The 23,787-nt window shown below is 50.9% G+C and overlaps 1 protein-coding gene across 1 annotated transcript in view; it reads right to left on the bottom strand.

Annotated features, from left to right (window-relative positions):
* The window catches only part of CMIP (c-Maf inducing protein), a 221,440-nt gene that overhangs the window by 58,646 nt on the left and 139,007 nt on the right, over positions 1-23,787 (bottom strand). The window contains exons 2-3 of the mRNA XM_081117874.1: positions 22,911-23,036; positions 14,015-14,065 (exon numbers count right to left, since the gene is read on the bottom strand). Coding sequence (XP_080974000.1) covers positions 14,015-14,065; positions 22,911-23,036 — 177 coding nt within the window. The remainder of the gene's footprint in view (positions 1-14,014; positions 14,066-22,910; positions 23,037-23,787) is intronic.

Here is a 23,787-nt window from a genome sequence, read left to right as displayed (position 1 = left end):
AGTGTACACACGTTTAGCCCATACACGTTGGCCTTTTTAACTGCATCCCCAAATCCATGCTAACACTATGACATCAGGGTTTTGCAAACATTTTCTCTGAAGGGCTAGATAATAAATATTCCAGGCTTTTCCGGTGACACTCTGCCGTTTCGGCGAGAATGGGTGGGGCTGGGTCCTCATAAAACCCTCATTTAGAAAAACAGGCGGTGGGATGGATAGTTAGCTGCCCCTGGTACCTTTCGGTTCAGAGCTTTCTCCGCAAACATATAATCAAACACAAACGGACAGAGAGATTGATTTTGTGCTCAGTTTTGCTGCTTGTTCCTCATCTTGTTTCACAAAAAAGCCTCACAGTATACCCAGGTCCCTGCATCTTATTTTTTTCTCTAACACCTGGTGGGAATCGGCCCATATTAATTAATGTAGATTTTCCCAGGCTGTATGCTTTTGTAAACCACCTAACACCACTGGGCAAAGGGGGCATACACATTTAGAAAATGAAAACGAAGCAAACAGATGCCCTACCCCTGCCCTTACCCCCTGTGCACACCCTCCCAAAGGTCTTTCTGGCAGTTGCCTTGAGACGCTGTGACCACCACACCTCAGTGCCCGGGCACTCCCCTCCTGGCCAGAGCTCCTCCTCAGGTCAGTCTGCCCTGAGTCAGCCCCCCTCGGTCCAGCGCACACCTCCAGGATCCCCAAGAACACAGCCCACACGTCCTCCCCAGTCTTTCAAATATCCAGAGACTTGTCCTGCCTCGCCTTAATTACAAATGTGACACAGTCACTCCGTACCCAAGGCATGGTTGAGATCCCACTTTTAAAACATTCTGTTTAAGAAGATCCTATTATCTTCCAATGACGTTACTGCGGCTGGGAGCCCGTGCAGAACCTGAACCTAATACTAACCGCAGTGGAGACCTCTCATTAATCATTAATAAGAAATGCCATTTTCTGAAGAAAGCCCCCTGTGTCATAGCAACCCACCAAATAAATTTAAAAAACGCAAATACTATACCAGGGGCTGCTCTTCCTCTGCCATGTGGGAGGGGTCGGCTCCCAGTAAGTTTCGCTCTCCTGAAACGCAGAGCCCGGCACAGGGCTGTTTCTTCTGGGCCAGATAAAGGGAAATCTCTATCCCAAATAAGGAGTTCCCACTAGACCACAAGACGGTAGCATATCAACGGGAGCCTCTGCTGTTTATTTGACTAAGAACTTTATCTAGTGCTTCCAGGACTTCCAAGGACTTCTGACCTGTTCATCCCTTTGCTAGGGAAGCGTCCATTCCTTGTTGGGCTGCCTCCTCTGGGCTGCAGCCCGGCTCCTCGGCAAAGGGCCTTCATTTACTAGCACAATGGAAAAGAGTTCAGTTTCCTGGTCAATTCACTTACAGGTGATCCTCAAAGTGCGTAGCCAGGCAGGTGGGGACTGTGCACTTGAATCTAGGGTAAGGCGTGCTCCTGCCTTCCCAGAGAGGGGACATGTGCGGTGGCAGGGTTTACATGGGGGCTGCTCCTTCCATGCTGAAGAAGGCCCCTCAGGCGCACTGAGAACTCTATTTGCCCAAGGGAAGTCCAAGGCGGAGCCTGGGAGTAGGACTCTGAGGGTGTTCGAGGTGATGAAGTCTGTTGCCGGCATAAATGGAGGAGATGCTGGCAGAGTAACCTAAAAGCTACAGATGCATTCAGCCTTTATGCTGGATCTCAGGTCGAGAGGGATCCAGCAACAGGGCTGCTGGACACAGAAGGAGGCTCAGGCCTGGTCTGAATTCTGGCTCAGACACAGAGGAAAATTATTTAATCTAAGAGTCCATTTTCTCGTCTGTAAAACGGAGAGATAATCCCCACGTCCCAGGGACATTGTACGGCCTAAATAAGATAACATGGATGAAAACAATAGGAGCTCAACAAATGTCAATACATGTCTAATAAATAGTTTCTTCAAACTATTACAGTGGTTCTTCATCAGAAAAACCTGGAGGTCATGTAAAACAGCTTGCTGCACTCTCCTCCCCCAGCTTCAAGTTTATGAGACAAAGATTTGTGTTTCTAGTAGGTTCCCAGGTCATGTAGATGCCGCTTTGGGAACCACTGAGTTGTCAGTTCAAAACCCCTGGATCTATCATGGTGGGAGGCCCTGGGAGGGGATGGAGACCATCCTGGATGGAAAGTTTAATGCAGACATTGACAAAGGCTTTAAGAGCCAACAGGTACCAACGGGCAGCTCAAGTCTGCCACCTTTGGCCAATGCTGAGTTGGGCCCTGACCTCCCACATGTGCTTTTTGGGTTCCATGTGCTCACTCCCAGAAATCTGCTCCAGCTCAGAAATCAGATCCAGCCCATTCTGCCAAAGGGTCTTTTCGAAGCACCTGCCCGGCCCAACCCCTACCCAGCAACAAACCACCTTGCTACCTGCTACCAGGGTCAAAAGGCTCAGTCAGGGGGAGCTTCAGGTCCCTCAAAAGGCACTCTCTGCCCATTTCAGGGCTTTCTGTAAAACTGAATCGGTTCTGAGGAGGCACCAGGGTCCCCCGGGAAGCAGGACTAGGGCGGTTTTGCCCTTGTCTCCCGGTCAATCAGCCTCTCATCACCTGGTAGGGTGCGGACCTAACTCCTCTGTGGGGACAGGCACAGTTCTTTTTGAATTCTCTGTTTGGCTTCGTCTCCGAGCCAACAGGCAGGCAGGAGCCTCGGGACAAACACAGAAGGGCAGGCCACCTTCCCCTCCCAGGCTGGACCCCTGCCACAGCCCCACCCAAACACTGACTGCACCCCCATCTCAGGGGTGCACTGCCCACCACCCAGCTCCCAAAGGGACCCACTGAAGACTTCTGCAGAAGAACAAAAAGGTCTTGCTAGTCAAGACACTAAAACATATTTATGTTTTAAAGACTTCTTTAAAGAGAGAGAGAAAAAAATTCTGCCTTAAAGGGCAGAAAACAAGTTCACCCGCAAGCCCGTTTTACGTGAAAAAACTTCCTTGTATGGTTCACTGACTCATCAGCCCCTCAAGGCATGCGTGGGATGACACGCGAGAGTGCTGATCTCCTCTCCCTTGTCTGGAAAAAAGCAACTGCCCACAATGCACCTCTTTCTCGGCTGTTTGAAGAGCCAGCTGTCATGTGCGACTCCTGAGGCCCAGGGAAGACCTTCGCACAGGAGGTGTGGGGGTGCTGGGATGTCCCTAAGCCAAGGCTGGCCCTCTGGTGGGGGCTGGGGAAGCCCGAGTTCCAGTAACAGGGCACAGACCCAGTTTCTCCACGGGGCTGGGGCAGCTCATTCCACTGGGGCTGGGCTCTTGACCTTTCAAGCGGGGATGGTTAGAGGGGCACAGGGCGAGGGTCAGGCAGCAAAGCGCCCCTCGCTGCCTCTAACCTGTGGATGGGAGGTGCTCATAAATGCTTGCCCTTTTCCTCAGAAGCTCAGTTTCCCTGGCTGAGCAATAGCTTTACTGAAAGATGTAAAGTCTCATCCAGCCTGACCCTTGTCTGAATGGAACACTATGAAAGAGTAAAGAGAAACGAAGGAGCCCTGGCTGGTATGGCTCAGTTGGTTGCGGGTCAAGCTGGGCACTGAAACGCTGCCTGCCAGTTTGATTCCCGGTCAGGGCACATGAGCCGGTTCTGGGCTCCACCCTGAGTAAAGGGTGTGCAGGAGGCAGTCAACCAATGCTTCCCTCTCTCATCGATGTTTCTCTCTCTCTTCCTCTCCCTTCCTCTCTCTCTAAAGATCAATAATATATATATATATATAACTATAAATATATATAAAGGGACGAAGGAGATCTGTACATGCAGCCACGGAGAGCTCGCCACCACCTGTGACTAAGGGTGAAGCACGGAACACAACATTGTGGATAATAAAATCTGTGTGGTGCTGAGAAAGGGATATTCCTGAAAACCTTAGGGAAGGCTCTGCGGGACACTAACAGAACTGCCTTTGAGAAAATGGACTTGGGGGAGGAGGAGACTGTGCTTTGTATGCTTTCCTGTACGCCTTAGAGTTACCACACACGCATGACTTTCACTTGTCTTACATGTGAGCGGGCTAACTGGGGGAAGGAGGAGGGGCTGGCTGGAGAGGGGCATGAGAGAGTTTTCAGGGGCAATGGGAACTTGGGTGGTGGTTATTCAGGTGAACACAATAGTCAAAACTCACCCCCCCCCCCCCCGCTATGATGCTTGCATGTTACATGCAAATTGGAGATCCATGTCTTAATACCCTGTGCCTTAGGACTCGTATATGCTGCTGCGGGTGTGTAAATTGCTACAACCACTTTGGAAAACCATTGGGGGCATCCATTAAAGGGGACCCTATGCTTGCCTGAGGGTCTATGCTCATTAGGATGTGGACATATGTTCACCAAAAGCCATGTTTATAATAGTTCTATTGGTAACAGCCAAACTGGAAATATCTACCCGTAACAGTATGAACAAATTAGTAACCTATTCATTCAACAGAACACCATACAGTAAAGCAAATGAATACATGATCATTACACACGACAGCACAGATAAATCTTATAATTCTGAACCAAAGGACCCAGGCACAAAAGAGTTCAGCCTGTATGATTCTATTTGTACAAGGTTCAGATACATGAAAACTAATAATCTATGCTGCTAGAATCAGGATCATGGTTTCCTGTGGTGGCAGTTGGGGTGGGAGCGTAGGGACTGGGGGGGTAAGGGGGCTCCTTGGAGGTAATCATGCTGTTTTTTGTTTGTTTGTTTGTTTTTTAAGACTTTGTACTGATTTTTAGAGAAAGGGAGGAGAGAAAGAGAAACATCAATGTGAGAAACACTGATTGGCTGCCTCCTAGATGCCTCCTACCGGGGATCAAGCCCACAACCCAGGCATGTGCCCAGACCAGGAATCAAACCAGCAACCTTTCTGTGCACAGTATGATGCCCAGCCAACTGAGTTACACTGGCCACGGCCATGCTCTGATTCTTGATCTGGGTGCTAGTTACCTTGGTTCAATTCTGTGAGAATTCACCTAGCACTATTCTTTTGATCTGTGCATTCTTCTCTATATATGTTATTTTTCAGTGAAAGTTTATTAACAAAAACAAAACAGGTAAAAATGTCCCATGTCTACTGCAAAGAGAGTGCTGGTTGGAGAAAGTGGAGAGAGCTGCAAAGGCTCAATGCTTGCCTGAGACTCCTCTGCATCTGTGGCTCATCGATGGGGCTCCATGCCTATGTCCCTACCCTCTCCAGGTCCACGGTGGTGCCACCTCACCAGCAGAAGAAGGCTGGGTTCAGAGACCTACCACCCTGGTTCTAGCTGTGCACCATGGACAATCTCCTTGCCCACTCAGCATTTCCTTCAAGGTGAGTCTAACCAAACGTTGATAAGGTTGCAAGAGATCACACACAAGAGCTCCCAGCGCAGCACCTGGCATTAACAGGCACCTAATAACTGTTCTCTCCATCAACAGTAAAGAAAGTCCACGAGTGTGAGCTCTGCTCCCCAGGCTGCCCTGTCCTCTGCCACTTGTTAGTTTTAATCCCTGAAGCCTCCCTTGTTAGTAGTTACAGGGTCCCTGGTGACACACCGAGGGGCAAGAGCTGTGGTTAGGAGTCACTGAAGACTGTGGCCATCCCAGGGGACCGGCCTCTTGGGCCCCTGTGGTCTCCCCTCAGTCTCATTGAACGTAAATGATGATGAAGCCTGGGTGAACTGGCCTCTGTGAGGGCCTCTGCTCTCTGGGGCTCAGTGCCACCACCGCTATAGCCCCACTGAGGCCCCTCCAGGAGTCTTGGACTGGGGTGGGCCCCCTGCTGTATGGGGAAAGCCTCTCCTTTCAGTGCCCCACTGAATCCCTTGATCCCCTCTTAGGCAGTCACAAAGCCCTCTCTAAGTGCCAGAAATGATCTCGATGGGATTCCTGCCTTTGCGATCTCGATAAAGCTGACCTGTGGCTGGGCCACTAAGAGCACTGAGGCTACCTCTTATCAATCCTTGTCCTGCTTCCCTGCTCTACCTTCCTTTTCAGGGGCAGGACAGTTGACACTCATGACCACAGGACTAGGAGGTCACGAAAGCAGGACAGTGGCAACTTTTACTCCCTCTGTCAACTCGGGCGGACCAGCAGGGGCTATGCTCTCGGGGAAAAGCATGCAGTGATTAATTAGTGATTCCTACCAGGGGCTCACTGGGGGTTGGTGGTACAGGTGCCATGCCCGTGTCTTTCTTCTAGACAAAGGGAAACAGGGTCCTTAATCATTTTGGAAGAATAGGATTAATTAACATTCACCCAATACTTACAGGTGCTGTTCTAAGTTCTTTACAGCTATTAACCCATTTAATTGTCACAAGAACCCAATGAGCCCGGCCGGGCGTGACTCAGTGGTTAAGCGTCGACCTAGGATCCAGGCGATCAGGGTTCGATTCCCAGTCAGGGCACATGCCCGGGTTGCGGGCTGCAGCCGATCAATGACTCTCTCATCATTGATGTTTCTAGCTCTCTCTCTCCCTCTCCCTTCCTCTCTCTGAAATCAATAAAGATATATTAAAAAAAAACAAAAAAACCCAATGAGCTTGGTCTTACTGTAAACCCCATTTTATTTAGGAGGAAGAGGCCCAGAGAGGAACATAACTGGTCTCCGGTCGCATGGACAGTAGTGGTGGTAGAGCTGAGATTTGAATCCAGGCAGTTTGGTCCAGAGCTCTCACCCTTAGGCACTGCAAAATTTTCTCTTTAGGAGCAAACTGGCAATATGTGGTAAGAGCCACCAAAAACTCCCCCACTTCTGCCCAGTGACCACTATTCTGGAAATCTGCCCTAAAAAGTGGTCCAAAGAAGTAAAAGCTTTGACAGTTATGTCTGCATTATCTATAACAAGAAAAACAGGAACAGCCCAAATGCCCAACAAGGGCGAGTCCATGGAGGCTTGTGCCAAGGTGGATGAGATGTCTGTGCAAAGGTGAATGAAACCTGGAAGGACGTCTGCGAGAGTGAAATCAGTCATCGGGTGGGGACCGGCAGGAACAGAGGCCTTTCCTCCTGGGGAGGAGCCACTGCCAGTCCTGCAGCTGTGGCCTTGATACGGCTGTAAAGATGTTTTCATGATCATTGTGAAAGGCAGAGAAAGAGAGTGGCAGACAGGCACAGAGGAGGACGGTGGGGCAGAGGGGGCAAGGCCACTATGGAAGCGGCAGAAGGGTGAAACGGGCTACCGTCTTCCCTCCAGGCAAAGGGACATCCTGGCCAGAGTGGGTGAGCCCAGCCAGGAGCCACACGGGAGGGTGGTGGACTGGTGCCAAGGGAAGTTAGAAGTAAGGCTAGGTCAGGCATGCAGAGCCTTGCTGCTGGAATCTGGAGACACAGGTGATGTGGTGTGTTTGGGGCAGATGTGGAAGCAGGGTGGTGAGGCTGACCTTCTCAGGCTGGGGACAGGTGGTCTGACTGTGCTGTGCCACACGTAGGATGGGACAGGGCAATCAGCCCTTACCCATGAAAAGCAGGGGACTGCAAGTCAGAGATTAATTCACATAATCCTCGCAGTGACGTCTATGAGACTTAGAGAAAAATGTAAAGCTCTCATGAAATGTCTCCCAAACAAAAATTCCCAGGCCCTAAACATGCAAGTCACAAGAAAGGAAAGGCGCCGAGGGGCTGGTCGAAGTGCAAGCTCACAGTATGAGGAACATTTGGTGTGTATGCACGTGGGGGTACTTACACATGTGTGCAGGTGGGAGCCATGTTCTCATTGGTTAAGATCCCAGGTTCTGGAATCAAATGAACTTGTGTTCAAACCCAACTCTGCCATCTAATTGTGGTATGACCTTGGGTGAGTGGCTTAACCTCTCAGCCTCAGTCTCTACATCTGTGAAATAGGATAATGGGAGGACGAGATTCCTCCTTAGGATTGAACAGGGAGGCACCTGCTTGGCACAGGAGTGAGTCCCCGGTAAGGGTGGTGATGGCCACCTGCAGTTTTGTGTTGAGGGAGGGCTTGCGTCAAAGACTCAGGGCACATGTGCTGGGGACATGAGCTCAGAGGGGTTTGAAATTGGGTAGAGAAAGTTATGTAGGGGCCACAGCTGCAGGACTAGAAGTGGCTCCTTCCCAGGATGAAAGGTCTCTACCCAAAAAGGGAGAGAGGGATGGGCCCAGAAGGAAAGTCAGAGTTGGGAGTGATGGCACCCACTAGAGGGTCCCATCCTTCCCTCAGAAGCTTCCCATCAGGGGAGGGACATCAGCTCAAGGGCCTTTTGTCCCTCTGACCTTCTCCCCAGGAATCTTGACACCAGCTGGGGGGCCTCTCCCCCTGCGTGGGATGGGGGTGAGGGGTCCAGCCCTCCTGAGGGGGTGGCCCAATGAGAGAGAGAACCTAGGCTTCCAGCCCCCATGGTCTTCTCCTCTGAGTGTCTGGTTCTTCACCTGCCCATTGGGGACCCTGCCAGTTGCTGTGCTTCAGCGAGGGCTCCAAGCATAGGATGAGCTCACCCAAGGCCTGATGTGGGAGCTAGATTGTGACATCCTGAGGAGCCAGCTGTCCTTGGCAATGGCCCCTGCCCCTTAGATTCTTGGTCCCCTCATCTACAAGATCGGGTAGCAAAGACTTGGCAGAGCGGTCAGGAGATTAAGGGAGCTAGAGCGGCCGAAGTGCCAGGCACAGTAGTGCTCAAAACTGAGAAACACCCACGGCCCACCCTGGTCAGGGCCTCCTCAGGAGAGACTCCTCACCTTCCTCAGTTCTTACACACCACTTGGGGGCAAAGGAGGGGCTAAGAAGGGGCTGCTCCCACCCACTGGCATATAGGAGACACACTGATAAAGGTGCATGCGATGATGCTCCCACAGCACTGGCTCCTGAGGGTCCTTTCAAAATGCTTCACAAATAACAGAGCATCCCATCCTCATAATTACCCAATGAGCAAGGTACCAGTATTATCCCCATTTCACAGAAGAGAAAACTGAGGCCCAAATAAACACACTCCATCCAGATGCACTCCTAACACGGTCATGGCCCCCCCCAACCCCACATTCTCTATCACCTTCCTATTCTGTACAGGAGGGACAGAGCCATGGACAGGGATGACCCCAGGCTGTGGCTGCCCCAGGGGCTTGGGAAACCCTGCTGGGAGGAGGCAGTGTGGCTCAGGCAGATGGCCAGAGGCAATGCAAACCCGTACAGGGATTTTCCCAGAGCCAAGGGCATTCCTCTGCCCGGCAGCCTTGGGCCAGCCTTGTCTCACACAGTCTGCTCCTCTGAAGCCAGCACTCGGACTCAGCCCCTGGGGCTGTTCTTAGTAACTCAGCTCCCCAAGGGTATAAAATCAGTTTAGTTTTCAAGACTTCTGTGCAATAGGCTGAAGAGTCCCCTCTCAGGAAGTGACAAGGCTGGTGCTCAGAGCTGGAGGCACAAGAAGTGCCAGTCCGCCAGCTATGCAAAGCAGGTGTATCTTGCTTCTTGGGCTCCTCTATGGGCCTGGTGTCTCCTCCCAGCTGGCAGTCAAGGCCTGTGGCCTTGAACCTTGGACATAGAAACAGTACAGTCTTCCCACATCTTTATACACACACACCCTGCCCTCACAGCCTGGAACTCCTGGCCTTGCCACACAAATCAGGCTGGCCCCTCATGGGGGTCTTCATACATGGACAGGCCTGTCCCCTCACAGCTCTGGGTATACAGGCAGGCCTGTCCTTACAGCCCTGTTTATACAGACAAACCTGTCCCCTACAGTCTTGTGTACACAGACAGATAGGCCTGTCCCCTCATGGCCTTGTACACATAGACAGGCCTGTCTCCACAGGACCTGGTCTCCAAGGTGCCTCTCTGAGTCAGAAATGAGGCCTCATTAACTCAGTACAACTGTTTATGCTTCCATACCCCCAGGGATTGGCCTCAGGGGCTGAACCACCCAAACCAAACAGGGCTGACCTCCCTAAGGAGCCTTGGGACAACGTGCTCTGCTCCACTGCATGCTGGGAGGGCTGGAGCTGCCATCACGATGCCCAGAGTAACCTCATCCCACCCTCCATCCTGGGACCAGAGATGCAGGTTGTTCTGCGGGGCTCTGAGGGCGGGAGGCTGGGAGGAAGAGCAGAGCTGCTCAGAGGGGGGAAGGCAGGGAAGGGAGTCCTGGGGGCTGGGACAGTGTGGGTCAAACCCCACTTCCCCTTCAGGGTGGCCTTGGGCAAGTGACTCAAATTTCCTCACACTGAGGTGAGATGATGCTTAAAACACAGTGCCCTGTGCTGAGGAAACGCCCCAAATGGCCTGTGATGGCAGGTGATGGCCTGTGACGGCAGGTGAACATGCTGGAATTCACAGCTGTGGCCATTAAAACAGCAGGGTTACCAGGACAGAGCAGGGCAAGGATATCATACGACTATTTTATTTATTCTTGGCCTTGTTTCACAACACAATATGAGGGAGATGTCACAGTGGTGTTTCTCAACCAGTCTTGAGTTACTGTGCCTATAAGGAGCCCTTTTAGATATCCCCACATGCCATATGCGTTCCTGCCTTTGAAATTAAATACTAAAAAATAAGATTTTGTTGAATAGAGCTGAATTTTGGAGGGCCACATACAACTGTAATAACTTAAGGTTTTTAAAACCCCAACCAACCAGTTCTGGTCTCCTTGGGGCAATATCACCCCTTGCTGAGAATGCCCTACAGATACCAGTACAACTTGATAAAAACGAATCAATGGGAACACAGTATTTAAGAGGTAACATTCTTTACAAATGGAAGAATGTATTCTCTATGTGAACTGCAGCTGCAACATGCAAATACACACTGGTGTGTGTGCAGGGGTGGGAGACAAAAACAATATTTAGAAAATTTAAAAACTCAAGTTGAGGTTGTAGAATTTCTAAAATCCTTAATTTTGATGTTCTGTTGATTTTTTTTAATTTTTATTTTTAGTTAAAGATACAGAAGAGAAAAGGAAGAAAGAAATGAGAAAACCCAAAATGGTTGATTTTAAAAACGAAGGAGCACGTGGCTATATCAAGAGAAGCAGGTCACATCCTGAGTAGGCTATAGAGTCCAACACTTAGAATTGGGCACAGCTGGATTAAGCAGAGGCTGGATGGACCCACAGATCTGTACTGAAATCCGCTGTGTAACTACGGGCAAGTCACCAGACATCTCTGAGCCTTGGTTCCCTCATTTGCTGAATGACAACAAACAGGAAAGCACCCAGCCATGCTTGGTACACTGCAGGTACTCAGTAACTGCGTCTGAATTAATGAACGCTTGCTGGAACCTACACAGACCACAGGATAAGTAAGCTACAGAACCTGTATTTGAATCCAGGTCTCTAAGTCGATTTCACTAGCCAACAGTGCCTCTAAAACACCAACATTTCTTTGCCATTTTAAAAGGAAGGAGAGCATGCCTCCCCTAATCTCACCAAAGAACCACATGAATGAAATCAAGTTGCTGACACCGAGATACCACTGCCACCTGGTGGCAGCATACCCAAAGTGGGGGGAGGGGGCTGTCAAAGGGCACATGCCTAAGATACAACCGAATGCTTATACAGTGAGAACAAAAGTCATCACCCACCTCCACCTGGCAAAAGGGGCACACACTGCCAGACGCTTGCTGGTTCCTTGACACTTTGACTTGGGTTTCCTGGATTGTACTGTTTTGTTTTCTTCCCCCCCTCCTTCCTCCCTTTCCCTCCCCCCCCTCCCTCCCTCCTTTCCATCTCTCTCTCTCTCTCTCTCTCTCTCTCTCTCTCTCTCTCTCTCTCTCTCTCCCCTCCCCCCCTTCTACTGATTAAATGTAACAATCATAAACAAACCAAATACCACCAAAATAGAGCACGGACATCCAGGTCTTCATGAGAACTGCTAGAAGCCCAGGGATCCTGAATTCTGCACGTGTCCAATCAACTATCTGAACCCCACATACCATCCTTGACGTTTGAATATGTACATTTCAAGCTTGTCACTTTCAGATCACCTTTCTAGCCAGTCAGTCTCCTGAAATTGGGCTTTCTGTGCCCACCATCTTAGTCACCTCCTGTAGCTGTACAATATTCACAAACTTCACAAGCACCGCCTTTCAGGTGTTGACATAAATCGCTGTTGAAAAATATGTTGACCAGGGCAAGGCAGAAAGCAGAGTTCTGTGGCATACCACTGAAGATGGCTTCTCTCTTGACACTGATCTTGGCCACCTTTTCAATGAGGTGTTTTCCCAGCCTGTCAGGTAGGCTGAATGTCTCTAAGTACTTTCTGCCCTGTCCTGAGCTAAGAAAAAGCAAGGCAATCACTTAGTGAAGACTCACATGGAAAATACCCATAGAGAATAAAGAGGGGGAGACTGTGGCAGTTAAATGGTCTCCTCCTCCAGGGAGCCCCCCTGACCAACACCATCCCTGTTATCTTCCCTCCCTCTCACCTGCTCTGGCATTTATCTCCCAGATGGCCCCTCGTAGGTCCTGACGTAAGCCCTGCCTGTCCTGGGACACACCTGGCTGTAGAGACAGGCCTCAGGGACAATCTCCCTGGGAAATCCAGCTCTCAGCAATACCTGTTGACTCTGTGAGCAGGCCTGTGCCACCTTTCCTTTTTAGTTGCTACCCAGTGCTTTCCATCTATATTCAGGCACCTACAGGTATGGGGAAAATGTAGGTTGGAACCCTGCCTCAGGCCCTTTCTAACTGTGGGAGTCGGGCTCCAATCTAGCCTCACCTTTCCCATACATGAAATGGGAGCAGTGATAATAATCAGCCTTATAAGGCTGAGGCAAGGGTGAAATGGACACGATGGACCTAGCTGCAAGTTCCTGGCACAGCTGGTGCTCAATAAATGCTAGTCCTTTCCCTTAGCAGCCCCAACTTGGACACTCATGCTCAGCCTCTGAGACTGCCCTATAGGCAACAAGGCGAGAGGACCTGCAGCTGTTGGGGAAACAGAGGAGTGGCCCTCTCTGGGACTAGGAATGTAATTTTCCGGGGTTGTATTTCTGTCCTCTGCCTGGCTGTGACGACAGCCCCTCCAGAGGCACGAGAGGAATTCTGAGTGTTCCCTTGGTCATCCCAGGATGGCACATGGCCTTTAACCCTGCACACGGCCAGCCACTCATCCTCGTGGCTCTCCAGCTTACAGTAAGATGACAGCTCAGGATATGCGCCAGTGACTCCAGCCATACCCTGCTGGCTCCATGCCGGTGGCCCGTCACAGCTTGTTCTAAACTAAAAGATCAGAAGGCTGGAGCGACAGGGAGGCGGGGCACGAGGGGAAGCTGCCTGAGCCACGGAGCAGAACGTGGGCTTCCCAGAGGGCTGGGAGGACACTCCTCAGCAGGTCTGGCCTCTGAGTCTTGAAAGTGACCAGGAAAGGAAAAATTTCCCTTATGTGCTGGAATACTCTGGAGCACTTATGCAAAACTAGAACTGGGAAATCAGGCCAAAAAACCAGGCAACTAAAGTGAAGAGTGCCTTATGGAAACTCAGTTGGGCTCTTGAATCTCTGGTAGATTAGCTTTGTTACTACCTTTATTGATTTTAGAGAGAGAGGAAGGGAGAGGGAGAGAGAGAAACATCAATGAAAGAGAAACATTGATCGGCTGCCTCCTGCACGTCCCCCACTGGGGATCGAGGCCACAACCCAGGCATGTGCCCCAACCAGAAATCGACCCAGCGACCTCCTGGTTCATGCGTTGATGCTCAACCACTGAGTCACACCAGCCGGGCTGATACCACCTTTAGAAGTTACTTTTAAGGCAGCATCTTGAGCCCCTGAAGTCCTGCATCCTACAGCCCCACAGGTGAGCCCCTGATCTGAGAGCAAGCGGTCCTACATCCTTTTGGGAGCAGGCACAGCACTGTAAGGCTCTGAGCAAAGCCAAGGGCCCACGGGGCAGGAATGCTGCCTCAGTATAGCAGGGAGAAAGGCATCACAGAGGGGGAGGGGGAGAGGCTTTATACAATGGAGCGAAAGATCTCCACCTTCATGCCTCTAGGTATCAGACCAGTGTTGAGCCAAGCCCGAAACAGAGGGGGCAACCCCAAGTGAGCAGCCAAGTCAGGACTTACCTTCCACTGCAGAGAATGGAACCACTGGTCCCGCAGGTAGCTGTTGGCAGCCTGCAACGAAAAGAAGAGGACAGCAAGGTCCGATCACACACTCGCAGCATTTCAGAGTGTTGTACAGGCCAGCACACGGCCCAGCCTGTCTGCCCGGAGGGTGGGCTCTGTGGCCCTATACACCTTTAGAAGGATTCGCTAAGCTGAACCCTATGGGTACAAAACCAAAACAGAAGTGATAACCAGGGTGACTTTCCTGAAATAAGACCTCGCTGCCATGGTGCTTATTCTGCTGGGCAGGAGTGACTTTAGACACTGGTGGCTGGGAGAGCTTTAACTGCACTTATTTACCATTTAGGATCACAGGAGAAGCCCAGATGAATGGGAAGGCAGCATGGTGGTGGGATGATGATGATTGTGGGAGTTGTTTGGTGCTTCCTCTGTACCAAGCACTGCTCAGGCACCTGGCGGTTATTATCCACATATTCTGTCAACAGCCCACAAGAGCTGAGCTCTGTGAAATGGGTGACACTGTCCATTTCACAGAGGGAAAACTGAGACCCTGAGATCTTACATTAACTAAGTACAGTCAAACCCAAGCAGCCTGTCTTCCAAGCCCACGGGTTGACCCACTGTACCTCCTGCCAACTGCAAGGAGTCGTAGTAGAAAGCAGCCAGCCAGCCAGCTTTGAACTCGGGCAGACCTGAGTTAAACATCACTGTGCAGGGAGCAAAACCTTCCTTAACCCACACCACCCTAGTTCAGAGTCGCTGGGAAGCTGAGCCTCAATTTTCTCATCTGTAAAATGGGAAAAATAACACTGGTCCTGCAGAAATGTCAGGAGGACTGAGAATAATTCCTATAAAGCATCTAGAAGCATGCTGGGCACACAGTAGATGGTCAAACAGAAATGCAGCCATTGTTGTTATTATCATCACCATCATCATCAATTCCTCCCAAATAAAATGCGGCCTGCAGAAGGCCCTGCCAACTCTGATACGACTCTGATAGGACTCTGACATATCGCTGCTGCTCTCCCCTGGTTCCAGCAGATTTGCTGGTGGTGCAAGCAGTACGCGTGGCATGGTTACCATACGCCAGACCCAGCACTAAGCCTGGCTTGTTCAGGCCTTGCAAGTCTCCCCTGAGAAACTGGTACTGTCAGCAGCTCTTCCCCATGGTACAGATGACGAAACTGAGGCTTGGAAGGTTACAGACTTTCCCACGGGCTTGCAGGCAGCAGGTGTGGGGCCAGGACTAGAAGTCAGGTGGGTAGACTTGTGCTGTGAACCACAATGTTATGGCAGTCAAGTTTCCCACTGACCACAAGGGCAGAAATGTAGCAGCCAGTCCCAGCTAACCCCATAGCCCTGCACCAAGTGACCCTGACCCTGATGGTTGAGGAACTCTGGCAAAGGCCAGAGCCTCCCTCTAAACAGGAAAGTCTACCTTTTGCCCCACACCCCCACATGCATGCCCAAGCGTGTATAACTTTGGGTCTCCCTCAATGAAGGAGAGTCAGGCTGCCCTACCTTCTCACCTCAATCACCATGGAAGCATCAGCTGTTTTGTCAGGGCAGAATTTGGGGAAATCTCTGGGCTTGAATAAATGAACCAGATCAATGGCCAGTGCAACAGGAAATCAGGCTCACAGACTTGTTCCAAACCCTGAGCAGATTCAGACACACCTGGAGACAAGGTAAGTGTGTCTCTGCCCTGAGTGGGGAGTGGATTGGGGTTCACCCTGTGTAATACAGGGGCTTCTGCAGTGGCTGAGTCTCCAACAGACCTGGGTTCAAGTCTGGGCTCTGCTGCAGTCTAGTAGTGTGACCTGGAGCAAGTCCCTTGATGACACAAAGCCTGTGACACCTAGCAGGAGGAGGAGACCAAAGGGAAGTCTGCTGCAGGGACCAGCAGTACCCCGAAGAATCTGTGGCTGGGTCACCTCCGGTCAGTGCTGACCTAGCTCTGTGGTCTCATGACAATTCTTGTTCATTGGGATGACAAAATACATCCCATGCTCAGGGAGAGCGGTGTCAAGATCCCAACAATGTGATAATCTATGTAAAATGCTTACTTAGTGCAAGTGCCCAGCACGTGCAAACACTCTACAGAGAGCAGTGATCGGTATCAGTGGCAGCCGTGGCCAGTGGTGTGCTGATAAATGTCTAACAACAGGCTCTCTGGGATAAAAAAACAAAACAACAGTGATCACAATGTCTGCTGACTTCCACGCTGTGAATGATGCCACCTTGGCTGATTCCGTCCCTAAACCACAATTAGAAAGAAAGGAACAGGATCAGCTCTCAGGAGCTGGTACAAGCCAGTATGAGTGGCTCCAGCACGCTCCTGGTCCATAACCATTTCTCGACTTTTTAACACACCATGGTGGCCAGGGAAGGGGGCAGGTGTGGTAGGCCAAATAAAGAAGCTCCAAAGATTGTCTGCATTCTAACCCCCTATGAATATGACGTGTTGGAAGGGAGCTGAAAACTCTGGGAAGGAAACTGGTAAGACCACAGCAGGACTCGGCCTTAGATTCCTCATTAGAAACTTGGCAGGTGACTTGTTTTGGCCAGTGAAACATAAGCTGACATGACCTGTGTCACTTCCAGTGGAAGCCTTTAAGAGCCAGTGTACTATTTAGTAGGTTCCCTTCCCCCGGCTCTGGTAACCAGAAACATTCCAGCTGGTGGGTGCTCCACCAGCCGAGCTCTCAGCTGACCCACCGTGGACACCCAGCATGAGTGGGAAATTATCCTTTGCTGTTTTAAGCCACTTAGAATTTGGGGCTGCTTGTCACTGTAGCATAACCCAGCATAACCCGGCTGGTTTTGTTTTGCTATATGGCTTTCACCCAGAGTGTACATCCCACCAACACTCTGCCTTCACCCCTCCCTCACTGCCTGCTGAATTATTTACCTTCAGGTCTCACCTAAAATGCCAATTCTCCAGAATACCTGTCTTAGTGGTGACTTTCCCCTCCCCCTCCCCAACCCACCAGGTGATGACACCTTGTCTAACATACCACACTACTCTGTGATTGCTTGTTTCTTTGTTCTTCTTTCTCTCCAGGCTGTGGGCTCCGTGAGGTCAAGGACCAGGTTTGACTTATTCACCACTATGTCCACAAAGCCCAGAGGAATCTTTGTTACACGAAAGACCAGCTAACTTGCTGAATGAATGAATGAATATACAGATAAGATATATGGGTGGGTGGATGGATGAATGGATGGATAAATGGATGGACGAATAAATGGATGGGTGGGTAAGTGGATGGATGAATGGATAAAACACCACTATATCCATTCTGCTCATTAAAGAAGTGTCATGTGTAGTAGAATTTCAAGAGAACTATTCAGCCTTGATATCCCAAGCTGCATTTGACCAAGGCTCTAGAAATAATCATGGCAGCTTTTTTTCTGCATCCCTACTACGTACCAGGTACAGTGCTAAGTATTTTACATGTAATACTGCTAATCCTCAACACATTCAGGGTCCAGTTCACAGATAATTAGATGCCAAGAGAGGTTATTCCTGCGGCCCAAGGTTACACAGGTAGAGCATGGTAGAGCTGGGCTGGGACTCAGGTCTGTCTGCCCTCACAGCCTGCTCTCTCTACCGTCCACCCCAACATGAGAGAGTGCTGCACCTAGGCTCCACTGGGCTCCAGGAATTGGGCTAGGTAATCTGAAACTATTATGCTGGTGACGAGGGAGGAGGAAGGATTTGGCACCTGTTCCAATCACCAGGAGGCCTAACCTGGCCAACAAGAGGGTGGGCCAGAACGTTCCTCCAGAAGGCGGCTTGGGGGGCAGCCACGGCATCCTCATGCTGCTTCCCCTCTCACTGATGGAGTCAGAGGTTGCAATAAGGGTGGGCTGTGAGCTGCTTCTTCCTTCAGCTTGTCTAGTTTTAAAGAGACAGAGGCTGCTGGGGGAACATCTGGAATTGCGCTAAGTGCCTGCCAAGGACAGGGAGAGGGGACTGGGTTGGGCCAGGCCTGGGGGAGAGGGAGAGTTTCTGCAGAGTCCCAATACTGCCTTGTGGGCAGCTGAGCTGGGACGACACAGGCCCCTGGGACACAGGGCACAGCTCAGAGTCCTGGGGTCACTGAGAGGAGACTCGATTCAAGCATGGGAAAGAGGTCCTAGAAGAGGCAGGCCTGCTCAGGCCGGCGCCGGCTACTCCCAGATACTCCCAGTGATAAATCTTTCGAATACTGAAAGGGCCCCGGTCCAGGCAAATTCTGCTTAATTTCCTCTTCGAAAGTTGCCAAGTTCTCTCTCATTGTTGTATTGTCTCAAGAGGTGAGAAAAACAGCCAAGGGTGCACTGGGGGTGGCTGTTCCTAAGTCCTTCTTCCCCGGCCCAACCTCTTAGGGAAAAAACAGCACGTGATCTTCAGACCGGAAAGGTCTTTCTCTCCAGCTTCCAGTAAGAAGGGAACCCGCCCTGTCCCTGTCCCTGCCCCTGCTGCCAGCGTTTGGGGTAAACAGTTGCCCGGCCTCCTGGGGGACTTTCCGGAATGTCTGTTTGTGAGAAGAGTGGGTCTCGGAAACTGTTCGGGAAGGAAGCTGGAGCTCTCGGGAAGAAGGTTCTCCTTGATCTTGGCCTGCCTGCAGCCTTGTTTTCAGAGCAGTGGGCCCTGTCCACTTCTCACGGATAAGTGGACACCCAACTGCGAGGCAGAAATCCCCGAAGATGATCTGCCGCCACACAGCTCTTTAACGCCATCCATCCCATCCCACGGCCGCACCCCATGGGTGCTTTCACGGCGCCGTTTATGTGCTTATGCAGCTCTCTCCTCACAGTGGAAGGCCAGGAGAAAGGGCATTAAGGGAGGAAAGGTGATAAACAGGTCCTTTCTGTACCCGGGGATTCTAATAACATGGCATTAGGGACTGACGCTGAAAATCACAAAGCATCCAGAAACACACCAATTGGACCCAGGCTGGAAGGCTGGCGCCTTTGTCTGGCGACTCAACCTGCTGGCAGACTGCTTGGCATCTCTGAGCTGGGGACAATGCATGTTTGCCTAAGAGTGTCTCTTAACCTTTCTTGAACTCAGGTCAGCTCCCCGAGGTCTGAGTGAAGCACTGATTCAAATTCCAACAAAGCAGCTTTGTAAGGAGGTCCCTTGGGAGACCAGAGAGAGGAGAGAGACAGAGAGAGAGTTAAGTCAAGATGCCCAGAGAGAAGAGCTGGGGTGGAGAGAAGGGTCTGGAGAAAGAAACTAGAGAAAAAGAAACGGAAAGATTATGAAATAGAGCAAGAGATAAAGAGAGAGAGAAGGGAAAGGGAGGGGAGACATGGAGAAAAAGTATCAGAGACAGAGGAAAACAAACACACATAGATACAGAGAACCTGAGAAAGGGGAGAGGGGAGAGACACTGGGGTAGGCGAGGGTAACTCCTGCAAGCCCCTGACGTTGCCCCTATGCAGAGAACAGCTGTGCTGCATGCACCAGGATGGGACCCTGTCCAGGGATGCCAGAACACTGCAGACTTGCCTGCACGTGAGGCTAGTTCCCCTGGGAGCGGGGGCCCGGTGCATGGAGCATGGCATGGGTCAAAACAAAAAGTTCCACGGTCCAGCCTGTCCTCCAAAACTCTGGGCGGCAATGGTAATGTTCCTTACCTGCCCTGTCCAATACAGCAGCCACTAACTACAGGTGGCTACTGAGCACTCGAAAGGTGCCTAGTGGGTCAAGGCACTTCACTCTTAATTTGATTAATAAATTAAATTTAAATGCAAATGATCCTGCGCAGCTAATGGCATCTGTAGGGACAGTGCCGTTCAAGGTATTGTCACCCTCTGATGACCAGAGCACCCAGATGAAGCGCTTTGAGCCAGCCTTGCCCCTGAGTATCCCGGCTGCTTCTCGGGCCTCCCTCCCACCCGGAGCAGGGAAGACTGCTAGGTCACACCACGGCTCTGGGTCCCATCATGTAAATGGGAGATAAGCCCAAAACAAAGGGTCTTGCAGACTGTCACAACAGCATGTGAGGAGTGCCCTGCCCTGCACCTGGGGACACCACTCTGGGGCTCCAGGGGCTCCCGGCCACCCCATAACCACATGGACCCCCTCAGCCTGGAGCCTATCTTCAAGATGACTTGGAAACCATTTATATAACAAGACAGCCACATACCACCCATGAATCATGGGAGGGAGGGCAGGAGAGTGACAATAAGGAAGCAAGGTAGAAGCCAATGGAAATGAGAACAAGAGAGACCAAGGCCGGCAGGGGCAAGGAGAACCCACCTGGGCTCCCGTGGGTGATGGGGCGGATTCTGCGTCTGCTGCCCCTGTCCTAGCCGAGTCCAGCTCTGGATCCCAGGAGCTGCCGGCTGCCTCTTCTTCCTCCCTCTCTCTCGGGCTCCAGCCTCTGGCTACCAGGCTGTGTGGGTTGTACAGTCTATTGCAGCAGGGGGGCAGTGAGCAAGGGGGATGCTGGAGCAGCAGCAGGGCTGCCCGTCTGTCAGCACAGTGGGGAGGGCTCTGTGAGGCCACTGCTGGGCGCAGCCCCAGCCAGGCACAGCCCCAGCCAGGCAAGTCATCACAGCCGGCCTGCAGCCATGACCTCGGTTAAAGGGATATTCCAGGCACTGCCCAGTGACCCACAACCCTCCAGGCCTCACTGCCTCTCTGTGCCCAGGGCAAGTGACACTCAGGGTACTTCCTTGGGGGGTACTGCTGCCCCTTCCAGCTCCAGAAGCAATGAGGCCCTCTGCTGCTCCTACTGGCGTAGTTGTGACCACTACACCCAAGGAGATGGGGGCTCAGGGCCTTCTTTCTCTAGCTGGACTATTTAAAGGGTTTCCCTCTCTCCTGTTTCCTCCTAGCACTCACATATCCAGCCCCTCTGCGATGCGACAGAACTGATCCCTCTATTGTCTTAGGAGCTTTCAAAGGCTCCCTATTGCCCTCAGAATATAGCTACAGCTTCTTCATTCAGCTAATAAGACTTTTATGATCTGGCTGTGACTGAACAGCTCTAGATGCATCTAAAGAGCCCTGAAACCTAGCCCCTCCTCTCTCCTGCATGGCAGCAAATACCCCTTCCCCTAAATTCTTGCTTTGCTCCTGAGTTCCCTCTGCTCAGAGTGTGTGCCCCCCATCCTGGCACACTCCTACTCATCCCTCAATGCTCAGCTCTAATGTCACCATCCCAGAAGAGCTTTCTCTGGCACCCCTAGACTAAGTGAGTCACTCCCTGCTCTGGGATCCCAGCCCTCCGGGGCATGCCTCTATTTTAGCTGCTATCTCTGCAGTCATTTGTTTATGGCTCTGTCTCCCAAGAGGGCCTGAGAGTTCTTCAAGGATGGAGCCAAGGGGCTTATTCTCCCTCCTCCTTCAGCACAGGGGACAGGCCAGCTCAGTGCTCTGTGATTTGAAAGGGATTTTCTCAGCACCCATCTTCTCTCAGCTTTCCATGGAACCCTGCTATTGCCTCCTTCATTGTCTACCATTGCTTTTCCCAGCCCACGAGGGATGGAACTGACCACCTCTTTCATAGACTCAATAGACAGGCAGGCATGGTTTTGGTGTCCTCCAAGAGATAGCAGTAAAGAAGAGAATTTTTCTAAAGGATGTTTAGCTGTTAACTCATTTCGTTGAGCTCAGCATTCCTCAGAGGCCTAACTGCATGCCTTTTGGCTTCCTTGTTGTTATACAACCCGATGGCTACTTAAGAAACAGGTTTTAGAAAGCATCTCTTTGGGTTCAGAGCCAGTCTTGCTGGAGTGACAGAAAGAAAATGCTCCTAAAAGAAAGGCCAAGGCAGACTGTTCTCCCAATGATGAGAGAGTGCATTCTCTCTAAATCAGGGGCTGCTGACTTGGAAATTGGGTGGCCCTTCCTGAAATGATACGGAACATATCACATGTATGTTACATGTATGTACTGCAGTACCCATGTTATTTTTTCTGCCACAATTCCTTTTTTGGTGGACCCGACTCTCCCGGTCCACAAGGTCCTGGTAAGGCTACCAGAGTGCATGGCTACCTGTGATCAAAAGTGGGCATGTAATCCAGACAGGGCATTCCCTGGGGTGCATGGGGCTATAGTAAAACCAATCAGAACCATCCATGAGACTGTACAGAAAGACACTAGAGAGAAATGGGCTTTCACATTTTTAAGGATGGCAATCTCCAAGAATGTAATTGAGGCTGCCAGAAAGTCCACCTTTCCTAACACATGGAGAAATCTTGCCTAACAACGAAGGCAACACAATGAAGCAGAGCCCGGAAATGGACAGAGAGAGACACTGAATATTAATGATACCGTTTAACTCTTGGATTCAGCTATGCCCGAAGTCCTCTCTTAGATTTCCCAGTTACTTTCATAGTTACAGCATCAAATTCTTTTTCCTCAAATAGTTTGAATATTGTTTGCATCATTTCCAACAAACAGTCTTGACGAATATACACATAACGTGTACTTTTCCAAGGGCATAGCTCATCCTTCCATCAGTCTCAAAAGATTTAGATTAACAAGAAGTAAGAAACCCCTCTACTCAAAGTAGAGCAAAAGGTGACTGCTGCTTACTTGCTTCTCACAGCCTTTTAAGGCCTACCAACTGTGCCCGTGTGCCTCAGTTTCCTTGGCTATAAAATGGAGATCAGAAAACCTATTTTTCAGGTTTATTAAGAGAAATAAAAGTACAACGTGTAAAACTCCTAGACTGTGGCAAGCATGCAGTAGGAGCTCAATCTGTGTGCATCCCTCACTCATTCCCCCAGGGAGCCCAGGTTTACACTTGTCTTATACTTGGAGGAAAAAAGGCCCTAAGTTAAACAACCTTCCCTCCTGATAGTTGGCCATCTCCCTCCAAGGGAAAAAAGGAGGGTGAGTAAAAGGGGCTGGGAGAAGAAACTGCTTGTTCATGTTTATTTCTCCTACCTGCAGTAAGACAGTTCCCCCAGGAATTGTGAGCTGTAAACAGTACTTCGGGGCATTCTCCCAGGACAGCAGCTGAACATCTTCAATAGCGCTGTAGGAGACTGAGTTTTCCATGTACCCAGTTGGCTGTAGCAAAAAAGAAAAGACATACATTGGTTACAAGATCAGGTACATCATCCGAGCCTCAGAAGAAGGTTCTGTAAAACATCCCCACTGTGGTAACAAGGAAACCTAGCTGGTACAGACACCTGGCACCTCTAGGGACCAAAGGAACTCTGTCCTTCCTAGCTGGAAGCATCCAGCTGGAGGGCAGGAGCCTTAGCGGAAACGCGCCCATGTGTTTGTTTTGGGGTGTAGTCCAGACTAGACCGGGGCACCTGGAGGGCAAGGCCTGTGCATTGTTCCTCTTGGCACCGGTGGGGCCCAGCAAAGGCAGAGCCACCACCCTCTCCGGCCCAGAAAGCAGTCACAGCCCACCACTGGTCTCTCTGCTTCGTCTTTCCCCACAGATATGCCTTCTCCACTTAGCACCCAGGCCCACCTACCAAGTTGGCAAATCAATCCCCTACTCTCCTGCTCAGTATCCTTCAATGGCTCCCAGTGGTCTGACCATGAAATCGATGCTCCCATCCACCACTGACAAGTCCCACAGGTCTGGCCTCATTTCCTCCTCTAGACCCACCCTGCATCTTCTCTCCCTTTCCAAGCTCCCACACACAGGCCTGCTGCCAGCACCACACTCTTATTCTGCTCTCTGTCCCAGAAGGGCTATGGCCCCATCCTTGTCATCTCCTTTTCTACTCTCCAGGTCTCAGCTCAACAGACTTTTGGGAAGGGTCTAGGATCCTCCAGCCCCCATAACCCACCCAGTCACATC

Source organism: Miniopterus schreibersii, assembly GCF_964146895.1.
Source record: "Miniopterus schreibersii genome assembly, chromosome: 18".
NCBI lineage: Eukaryota > Metazoa > Chordata > Mammalia > Chiroptera > Miniopteridae > Miniopterus > Miniopterus schreibersii.
The sequence above is the reverse complement of the archived record's forward strand: the minus strand, read 5'-3'. Positions and strand labels throughout refer to the sequence as shown.